At 29.2% G+C, this 12,030-nt stretch overlaps 1 protein-coding gene across 1 annotated transcript; it reads right to left on the bottom strand.

Moving 5' to 3' along the window:
* Nucleotides 1-559: 559 nt before the first annotated feature.
* On the bottom strand, nucleotides 560-1,948 carry LOC136091855 (uncharacterized). The gene has a single exon (XM_065819568.1). The coding sequence runs from the start codon at nucleotides 1,946-1,948 to the stop codon at nucleotides 560-562; it is 1,389 nt and encodes a 462-aa protein (XP_065675640.1).
* Between the last annotated feature and the right edge of the window lie 10,082 nt (nucleotides 1,949-12,030).

Below are 12,030 nucleotides of genomic sequence, written 5' to 3'. Positions count from 1 at the left end.
AAACTATGGGGTACTATGATCTCCGACTTGGGGCACATTGATCTTATATGCGTAATATTATCTAAACGTTTAACACTTCTATAACTAAATCTTGTAAATAATTTAGTCAAAGGGTAATATTGTATAACATATAATACATCTAAATTTTTTAATTATTTTTTAAATATAGCAGTTAAACCCACTCGTCTAATTTTTAATTAAAAAATGTATAAATCACAGCAGCTATAAGCTACCCGCTTTATATACGTTTAAAACTTTACAACAACTTGAAATTTATAAGAACTGAAATATAAAGACTGAAATAAGAATTCAACTTTTAAGTTTACAAAACTTGTTAAAAGTACAATATTTTGATTAAGAATATTTCATCATTTGTGAAAGTCAAGTTGTGAAGCAGCTTTTGGTTTACATTGTTTTTTATTCCTAAGCAAGTAATTCTTAGTTTCTTTCTTATCTTTTGTGGAGACTTTTTGTTGATTTTTGGTTTGCTTCAAAATTTTCTTTTCTTTTGACAAATGAATTTCATTTCTGACTGGAGTATCAGTCAAGATCCTTGTTTTTAACTGCCTACTTTTAACATTTTTTTTTCTGGCAGATGCTTTGGGTAAGGTTTTAAAACCTCAGGTGAGATTATAGAAGCAACACTTGTTGACACTTTGTTTAAAATACTTGTTTCAATATTTACTATAGTTATTTCAGACTCTATGTGATTAACATGTGCTGGTATCATTTCAGATTCCATGTTGTTGACAGGAGTGATAGTAACTGTATCTGGAGCAGCTCTATCTGTAACTGATGATGGTAAATATTCGTCATCTTTGAAAATTTCAGAATTGAATGGCTCAATGCCAGCTACTCTAAATCCTGTCTGTATATTAGATGGTGAGAAAGCTTTTGTATACGGTTCTCGAACTATTGAAGCAATATCATAAATGGTCATTGGTCTTGGGTTTGAAACCATCCAATTATCACATGCAGAATTGTAAAACCTTTTCAATGGTCCAAAAACAGTTCTATCTAATGGCTGCAATTTATGGCTGCAATGGGGAGGAAAACTTATCATTGTAATTCCGTGTTGAATTGCAAGCTCCAAGCCTTTAACAGAAATATGACTTTCATGACTGTCGAGAAGTAACAAAACTGGAGATTCCTGAGAACAGTTTGAAAATTTAACAAAATGTTTAATCCATTCTATGAAAATTTCTGAGATCATCCAACCAGAAGGATTTGCAAATCCCACACATCCAGGAGGTCCTTCCTTAATCATGTAATCATGAAACTTTACCCTAGGAAAAATAAATAATGGAGGAATGGAATTTCCAATAGCATTAAAGGCACAACATGCAGTTACCAATGTTCCTCGTTCTGCAGATGTGATTCTTCCAACTTGTTTGCTTCCTCTACCAGCTAAAACCTTTACCGGCTTTTGAACGGTTGTTAAACCAGTTTCATCAACATTATATATACAGTTAGGATTATATTTATATCGATTTCTTACCGTTTTAAGATTTTGAAAAAACTCTCTTACAGTGTGTTTGTTAAAAGCTGTTGATCGAGCGAAGCTCGTTGCTTCAGGTGTTCGTAGAGACAACTCTGGTTGTCTTTTCATAAAACCTTGCAACCAATCAATGCCTGCAATTTTATTTTTGATCCATGATGATGGGCATATCTTATTGTTTTTTAAAGCAAATTCATATGCCAATAATCGCGTTGACCTAGTTGAAAGGTCATAGTTCATTTTTGATGCAATTAGTAAATAACTTGATAAACTTTTTTCATAATCTGCTGTAAAAGCTTGTCTATTGTTGTAGTTAGGCTTGAAAGCTTCATTTGGATTAAGCCTCTTTTTACGACAATATCTTTTTAAAGTCATTCTATCTATGTTAAACTGACGTGCTACAACATTCAGTTGTGTTCCTTCTAAAACTTTATTAACAGCTACTTTCATTGTTTACTTTGGTATAGCAACTTTATTTGTTTTTTTAATTCTATTTCTAACCATTTTAAGATCTGTAAAAAAATATATCAATAAAAACATATGTTTTTAATAAATGCTAATATTTAACATAATAATATTATGTTAAATATTTTTTAATTATTATGTTAAATATTATTCTTTTGATATTATAAAATAATAGTATTATTATTACTAGCTTATAACATAAGTAGATTTAAAAAATGAAATGCTAAAAGCTATTGTTTGTTTATATATAGTTTTTTTTTAAATTATAAATACAATTCCATTCGTTTAACTGTATTGCTTATAAACAAAAACATGGGGTACTTCGTCTTCTATGGGGCACTTCGATCCTCCGATCAATTGGCCCCGCATAGTCAAAGATCAATGTACCCCAATAGGTATAGGTAACATATTGATAGCAATATCTACTGTATAAATTGCAGCCAAATAAAAATTATATATTATATTATACACCTAACACTTACAAATTTAAAATAAAATTGTTGTTAACCCATACAGACATCTAAATAAAAATATATTTGAATTATAGTACGATTTAAAAAAAATCACTTTTTATGACGAAAAACAATATTTTCTTTATTTTTTTTGACGCTGATAACCTTATGAAAAAATATTACGAATAATCAATTAGGGAAGCATAATGGTTAATTAAATTGCAACCTCACTTCTAGTAAGGCAAAAATGAACGAGTAAAAGCCAAAAGATCATACTGCCCCGGCGATCAATGCGCCCCATCTCCCCTATCTAGGGTACACTGACTTCAGGGTTCTACCTTTTCAGGGTAAATCTAGGGTACACTGACCTAAGATTTTATTTACATGACTTTAGGACTTTCATTCAGAAAGAAATAGAAAATTTTTAAAAAATTAGGAATTTTTAGAATTTTCTTACAATAATGAAGTAAAACAGTATGAATTTACACTTTGACCAAACCTCTGTAGTTAATGTATTTGACACTATAATAAACCATGCACTATCTTTTTCTTAAGTAAAGTAGAATGCAAAACATTTGAATCAAAGAAATTTATCTTCTTATCATAACCTTTATTTTTCAATTTTTTTCTTTTTATTCTTCTTTAACTTAACCTGCATTTTTATTTGTTTATATAATTTTTTATAATAAATTTGACAGAAGTATTAAATTTATGTATAAAATAAATTTTTGTTTTTGAATTAGTGTAATGCTTTAAGGTAAATCAAGAATATTTCGCGTACTGAACATCTGGTTGTTTCAGTCGCAAAAGCCGTATTTGAATTTGTTCCGTTTATGGAACTTCTGGCATTAAAGATACGATTTTATTTTTAATCAAAATATATATAATTTTTTTATATTATTTATTAATATTTTAAAAATAATTTAATTATAATTATTGTAAAATAATGCAATTTAAATTTATAAAACGTTTTTAATCAAAATATTCCGAAATAATTAAGTTTTATTCATCATGATGGCATTAATAAAAACAATTATAAGATGCTTTCAAACATAAAGCATCTTTTCATTTTGAATGAATAAATCTATAAACTAAAATACTCATTATTTAAAAGTGGATTTGATAGATGGGAGAGGTCATTCATAAATGTCTAAACCAGTAGGAGCTCCTCTCTGGAGCCTGTTTAATTAAAAAATTTCATCAATAAAACATTTGTAAAATGTAATGGGGTGTGGGGGCTATTCAATAATAATAGTATCGAGACGGCAGAAAAGGTAAGCGTAAAGTGTCTTAGATTTGTCGATAATGTTGGTCATTGAATTTAAAAAAAGTGTTGGTAAATATGGTATGAAATAGATATTACGTTAGAAGATGAGTATTAATGAGGTAGTTTGTTTTTTCAAATAAAGGAAATGCCCTCAGAAAGGATGGTCAAAGCAATCAAGACCGTAAGACCAGAGCCTCTCTGGAAATCTAACAAATCAAAAATTTAAAACGTGATGAATGGCAACAGTAACAATAGAAGTAGCTAATCTGGAAGATAATCAAAGATCTGCCACGTGTGCAATGTACACTCGCGTGCGTTATACGTGCGTTTGGAATAAAAGAGGGTGGCCATTTGAGTCCAGATCTAATAAACTGGGGGTTTTAATAAAAAAGTGTCTGGAGATTTGTACAAAACACGCATAAAACAATTTTTTAACAGCTGGCTTATAATTTTTATAGGTTTTAATATGCTTATATCAGCTTTATACTTTGGTAAAAAAATAGAAATAAAAAGCAAGATAAAAAAGAATAAAATGAGATATTAGATTTTTTAAAGGTTCTTTTAAGCCTTATTACACTGAAAGTTTTTATTTTTCTTTTAGTTTTGAGATACATTGTTTATGATAACAAGTAAAAATTAAAAAATTGGTGGTCTTAATAAGCTTGGGATGGGTGGGAAAAGTTTCATAAAATTAAAAAATCTCCCTTCCCGTGTATTAAGCATGCGTGAGTAAACGGATAGATTGGTATGATGTGTAAGTTCTTGCTATGTGGTATGTCAAGTCTAGTCTAATCAGAAGCCAGTTACAACGATGAATATATATCTAAGACAATGTGGGAAATGACAACAACGACATATATAAAAAAGCCCACAACGGCCACAATTGTATATATATATATATATATATATATATATATATATATATATATATATATATATATATATATATATATATATATATATATATATATATATATATATATATATATATATATATATATATATATATATAATATATATATATATATATATATATATAATATACATATATATATGTATATATATATATATATATATATATATATATATATATATATATATATATATATATATATATATATATATATATATATATATATATATATATAAAGTTCTATTAATCACAAAAGATTTTTATTTAAAAAAAGTTTAATACTTGAAATTTTTCAGTGGTAAATTACGATGAATGAAAACAATTTTTTCGGCATTTGTTGATAGAAAACGATTCCGCTTTTCCTCGTAAACTATACCTTCTTCCAAAAATAGCCGCTTACTATATACAATACTACCTGGAGACGATAAGTAAATCTAAGTAAACTCTACTAGACTTGGATATTGTTTTGTATTAGTTGACCACCATTTGTAAGGGTCTGCATTTCGATCTGGGCGAACAGTTTTCATAAATAAATCAATTATGTTTTTTGTTGAACTTTTCTGCTTGACATCTGTGTCTTTTTATAAAAGACATTTATAAATGGATTCGATGTTCAAGCAATAAAAAGGTTGTTGACTCGCATCTTCATCTGTGTGCGTGTTTTCTGTCGCAACTTTCTAAAAACAGTTCCAAAAAGTATTGTGTATCTCAATTGTTCAACCATTTTGATTTGCATTTTTTTTCTTTCGAAGTGGAGATGAGTCATCATCGGTGCTACTAAACGTTTCAAAACTTTTTTTCAGAGCTTCTAAAAGAATTTTTTGTTTTGCTCTTTGTGTTTTTACTATACCCAAGAAAAAAGTTTTGAAGCGTGGGTAAAGAAAAGTTACACTTCTTAATACTTTATAACACTTGGCAGAATCATATTCTGCATCTCGTACACCTTTTACCATATTGGCTTCCCTATCATGGACAAGATAATGGATCTTGCTATGTGAAATGCTCCATCTTTCTGGAATAGTATTGAGTTCTTTTGCGATATTGGTACCAGTATGTGAACCTGAAAACGGCTTCATCGCTAAAACAGCATATTCAAGGATAAAATCTGGAGATATCCAATACGCAGTAAAACTTAAGTAACTTTGTTTGTTGTGCTGACATGTCCATATGTCAGATGTCACAGATACTGCTGTTGCTTGTGAAATACTAGCTTCAATTTTAGTGCAAATTCTATTAAATATATAGGGGATAATTTTCTCAGTCATGTAGTTGTGACAAGATATTTTATATTGCGTACTACTTTTTCAAATAGCTCTTAAATCCAACTCGTTCAAAAAGTGATAATGGTATGTTGTCTAAGGCAAGGCAATTCTCCAATTAAATAATGATATTTTATTTATTTCGGATCATTAATATCCCAACACAATTCCTTTAAAGCTGTCTATTTAAGAGTTAACTATTTCTTTTTAACATACATGTTATTGCTGGTATATTAGAATCGACGTAATTTATTTTTTTGCTTCCTTTTGCCAGCAGAATTTCAATTAACTTAGTATTACTTTACTCGCCACTTTCACTTAGTTAACAGTTGATTTAGTGTTACACGTTACTTTTGTAAGTAATTCGTTTTATTAAAACAAATTTAATTAGTTATAATATACGTATTAGTTTTACTTACTTGCTTTCCTTCCTTGATGATGGCAATGTCCATTATTTTAAAGATATTTGTTAATAATTTTCATAAAAGTAGTTTCCATTTTCATAAACTAATGGCATAAAAGCTAATGAATTGTCAACTGAACTAAAAAAGAGTACATCTGTGCACCTATGACATAACTCAACTTTTTGAATAAGCCATGTGTAAAAGGACTTGAAAACGTGTTATTACTTTTATCTGTGAAAAAAACGCAAGTCTAATAGCTACGAATAAAGTATCTATGCATTCAATAAATCTTGATGTTAGTAATAAAATCAAAGGAAGTACATTTACATTAGAGCAGCAATTAGGGATGGCAAAAATCTTGGACATTTTCAATCCCGGGATTTTGGGATTGAGATAGTTGTCCCCGGAAAATCCCGGGATATCCCGGAATTGAATAGAAAAAACGCAACTGTAGAAAGTGAAACATAAGAAGAGCCATTGTCACAAGAAATATTCTTATGACTATGGAAGAGCTAATGTTTTAAGTAATAACCAAACACTTAAAAAAATGATTAATTTAATTATAATATATATTAAGTACTTTATTTTAATGAACCTAAGTAGTTTAAATTATAAAACAATATCTTAAAATGATAACATAAAATTAATAACTAAAAATAAAATAATATAACTAAAAATAATGCATGAGTTATATATATATTTTTGAAAGTACTACCCAAAAAAATCAAAGTGTCGATCACTTAATCGCTTAATCGTATTTGATTTTTTGAAAATAAAAACCAAGAAGCTGAGAATGCTCGTTTGGACTCCACAATTGTTGGCAGTATAGATAGTATATAATCATATATTTTTAAAGGTGATCACATCTTAAGCTACTAATTCCAATTAACAGTAATTTTTTTTTGAAATTTAAAAACACTTTATCAGGTTCATCATAACTTTTTAACGAGTTTAAACACTTTATCAGGTTCATCATAACTTTTTTTATTTTGGGTACTTGTATTTGGTAGAAAAACTTTTGTGATTTTTTATGATGTAACCTGGCTATGAATGTTTTTATGTTGTAATGTTTATGAATTATGTTTATGAATGTTTTTATGATGTAACCTGGCTATGGCTATATACTAAGCTCCTTAACTTATACTACGCTCCTCTCTTTAATTCGGTGACTCAAAGCATCATACAATTGTTTTTCAGATTTCATATTGTTGTTCTTTTATTTTTGTCAACATAAGCTTTTATGCATTGTCAGAGGAAATTATTGTTGCGCCTTGTCGACAAAGTGCTACCGCAGTTGCTTTTTATGATGTACAAATGTTAAAGAGAATAAAAAGCTACAATACCAAAGCCTATATTTACATTTTACAAATTTCTTAATTACAAATTAAGCTTAAAATTTTTGCACTTTTTTTATGACAATCGTAAAATCCTGGCAAATTTCAGAGACAAATGCGGGGATTTCAGGATGAAAAATTTGTACAGGATACCGTAATTTCGGGATTGCCATCCCTAACAACAATATAATGCAGAGGCAACCAACCTGATAACTAAAAATTTGAATGACAAATTTTTTATTTTTATAGTGTTGGCACTAGACGGGTCATTGCATCAATACATAATTTAATAAAGAAAACAATCGAGAAAATCCTTCTTGATGATCTGAAAATACACGGAACAAAAATAGAAAAAAAAATTAGACTTGGTAAAACAGAAAAGTTTAGACAGTTATTAGAACAAAAATTGTTCGTTAAACATTAAAAGAGGACTGTAAAACAAAAATCGTTAAGAATCGCAAAAACTTTTTGCAAACTGGTGGTTTTCTTCTGGTGGCAACCAAGAATGAATTGATAATACCATAGTCAAAAGAAATAGATAGTCTGGCCACTTCGTCCAGTCCACCACAGAGTGCACAAAATTTATTTTCGCTAATTGTTTTTCTATGAACTGCTTGTTTAGATTGCATATTCTTCATTCAATTCTTTAAATGCCTGGTACTAATTGTTCTGTTTATGAATGCAGTACTAGGAGGCAAAGGGAGTTTCATTATTTAAAATTTCTTCATCTAACGATAGTTTTAATACTTCTTGGAGGAAAAATTTAAAAGCCATTATTCTTAAAGATCGTATTCAAGATATAAACTTGAAGGCTCAAAAAGAAAGTAAGTGTCTGTTTATCTGTGAAAAGCATTATCTTCCAGAAATGATGCTTCATAACAATAACAGAAAGTCACTAAAACCTGGATTATTACCGACTATGTGTTTTATCTCATCAATACCTATACAAAAGGAATCTACATCTTCAATCGTTGCTAAAAGAGATGCTTCAATGATTTTAAATAGTATTATTACTTTTAAACCTATACTATTTCTATTGTTATTTTGTTAAGCCTGTGTTCTGGAATAACTGATGTATTCGCATTAAAGTCAAATCTGTATATTAAACATTGTATTTCAAAAAATTTTGATTTATTTTTATCTAGGAATGATTTTCCCTTAAATCAGACAGAGTATTTTCGATCTCAGTCATGTATTATGCTGATTGAGTTAGTGTTATGCTGTTCTCAATGCAAAAGTATTGAAAAAAAAATGTTGCCAATTCTTGTGTCCCTGCTAAATTAAATGCACCAATTAAATTTACATCTCCAGATTGTCTGAAGCTTACATTACAGAGTGTTTTTCTGGAAAATAAAGAATTAAAAAAATAGTTAGCTTTGATAAAGCAGGAGTTTGAAAATTCATTGCTTGCAATAAGTAAAGGTATTGAAAGTGATTTAGTTCAAATAATGGCAGGAGATGATAAAAGCAAGATTTCTCCATTTATGAGCCTGTTTTGAAAAGAGCAGCAAAAATATTTAAAAAGCTCAAGGCAAAGGATTCGGTACCATCCAGCAATAATATTTTACTGATTGGGATTAGCTGCATAATCACCATCTGCTTATGAAGCAGTACAATTAAATAAGAAAAATAATTCTGGTTTCTTAGTTTTACCAAGTCGTAGGCGATTGCATGAATATAAAAATTATGTGAAACCAAAGTTAGGATTTAATAAAAATATAATCAAAGAATTAAAAGATAAAGTCGAACATTTTTTATCTCAAGAAAAGTTTGTTGTCCTAGTTTTTGATGAAATGAAAATCTTGTTTTGGACAAACATTCTGGAAAATTAATTGGTTATGTTGATTATGGAGATCCTATTGTTAATTTTGCAACATTTCAACAGGCAGACAAACTATCTTCTCATCTATTAGTTTTCTTAATAAGAAGTATATTAAATCCTTTCAAATACAGTTTTGCAAACTTTGATACTATAAATATTACATCAATGCAATTATTTTCTCTATATTGGAAAGCTGTTGGCATTTTAGAAATCTCAGTTGGTTTAAAAGTGGTAGCAGTTACTTGTGATGGAGCATCATCAAATAAAAATTTTTTTTAAATACATTCTGATGTAATCTGACTGAGAAAGAAAATTATAATGGTCATCTTGATGTGACTTACCGCATTGATAATTTATTTGCTGATGATGGCGATAAAAGGTTTATATATTTTATTTCTGATGTCCCTCATTTAATTAAAACAGTAAGGAACAGCCTTTCTCATTCTGGAGCTGGTAAAAGCAATTTTTATATGTGGAATTAGGGTCAGCATGTTTTATGGTTTCATAACTGATTTGTTTTATGAAGATTTAAAATGTCAGTTACACGCATGTTCAAAGCTAACCGTTGAGCACATCAAAAAATAACTTCATTTTCAGCTATGAATGTTCGTTTAGCTGCACAATTTTTTAGTAATTCATGCATTACTGCATTAAAAATCTATGCACCATCTGATACTGCAGAAACTGCACAGTTTTGCAAATATTTTAATGATTTTTTTGATTGTTTAAATGTTTGTAATACAAATGATTATACATTAAAACGCAACTCATTTTTGCAACCATTTTCTGATATTAATGATGTTCAAATTAAATGGCTAAAAGAAAATTTTTTAAAGTACCTTTCTGATTGGCTTTTTTCTATTAAATCAAGACATGGAAATTTTTCAAAAAGTGATACAGCTATTCACGAAAGTTTAAACGATTGCAGAATTTTTATCAAGTATGTTTGGTTTTGTTTAACAAAAAAAAAACCGTAAAATGGTATCGAATTAATTTTTTTTATTTGTTAAAGAAAAAGTAATTAGCTGTAAAATGAATATGAACATATTATAAAAATTTTAATATTTAGTTTGAAAAAAAGAAATACAAAATATCATATAGGAAAAATAAGAAGCACAAAAGTTGTAACGAATTGCAACATTCGAAAAAAAAAAGCAAAAAAAAAGCAAAATTAATATTTAAAGTGTTCTCCTTTGTTTTTATAGCAAAGATAAACTCATTTATGCATTGATTCAACTAATTTCATGCACATCACACGAGGTACCTTCAGCCAGTACTCATTCAAAAGTTGCTTCAAATGCTGAGTTGATTGAATTTCATGGTATGTCAGTTGATTGTCAATTCAAGACCAAATATTTTCAATTGGGTTAAGATCTGGTGATCCAGGGTATCAGGGCATCACATTAAATTATTTTTTCAAAAAATACTCTTTGATTGTGTGAGCTGCGTGAGCTGAAGCTCCGTCTTGTTGAAAGATGAATTGCTTGCTTCTGCCATACAAGTGTCTGATCGATGGAACTAAACGCCTTTCCAATGTGTTCTTGTTGGTGTATTGATTAACTCGGCCTTCGTACAGCTCACAAAAGCCTATATCTTTGTGAGAAAAACATCCCCAGACCGCCTTGTCAACGATGTTGCAAAAATCTGTCTGAATATTTCTCAATTACAAATCTTTTGACATAGATTCTTCCCTTGCGGTTTACGACTTGAAAATTAGCTTTATCACTCCAAATAACTTTTGCCCACTGTTCTTCAGACCAGTGTGATCAAGCCTTTCTTTGGACCACACTCGTCGTTTACGTTTTTCAGTAATTGAAAGAATAGGTTTTCTAGCAGCTATGTACGTTCCAATACCTTTGTCCAACAATGTTCGTTTCACGAGCTCTCCGCTAACTTTTAGATTACCTTTTGACTCGTTGAAGATTTGTGCTAGCTTTTTGTAGCTGAGTCTCTGCTCATTTAGAATGTACCACTTTTGTCACGGTTGCTAAGTTTGGATGGTCTCCCAGTTCGAGGCATGTCGGAGACGTCCTAGGTAAGTTCCCGGGTTTTAATAGTTTTTCGAACGCAATATTTGGAAACGTGAAGTATTTTGCCTATTTGAACGTTTGTGTGATTTTTTATCCTCGCCATAACAATAACTTGCCACTTAATCTTACTAGAAACTGATTTTGGACCCATTTGCACGCAATTGAAATTAATTTGAAGTTTACAATATTTCAAGTTGATTTTTAATGAATTAAAAGCTGCCTGATGATGTTGTGATGAATTTTTTGATTGTAAACTAATCACTTTGACTTTATTAAAAAATAAAAAATTTTCGCACCGGATTTATCAATTAATTAGCAAATAATTGATTCTAAATAAAATCGTTTAAACTTTTGTGACACCTTTTAATCTGTATCACCTACCTTTTAATGAAATTTCTGAGTAAACAGTGATGATTCGAAACCTACTTTTTTTTTATTCTATTAACAAATAACCTATTTACCAGATTGGAAAAAAAAACTATTTTGATATCTACTTCCATTAGATTTTTATTCAAGAAAAACCAAAGATTAGATCTTAAACATTCTGTAATCGTTTAAACTTTCATGAATAGCTGTATATATAATC

This window comes from Hydra vulgaris, chromosome 15 (genome assembly GCF_038396675.1).
Source record: "Hydra vulgaris chromosome 15, alternate assembly HydraT2T_AEP".
NCBI classification, from domain to species: Eukaryota; Metazoa; Cnidaria; class Hydrozoa; order Anthoathecata; family Hydridae; genus Hydra; species Hydra vulgaris.
Note: the sequence above shows the minus strand (reverse complement) of the source record. Positions and strands in the feature narration are given on the sequence as shown.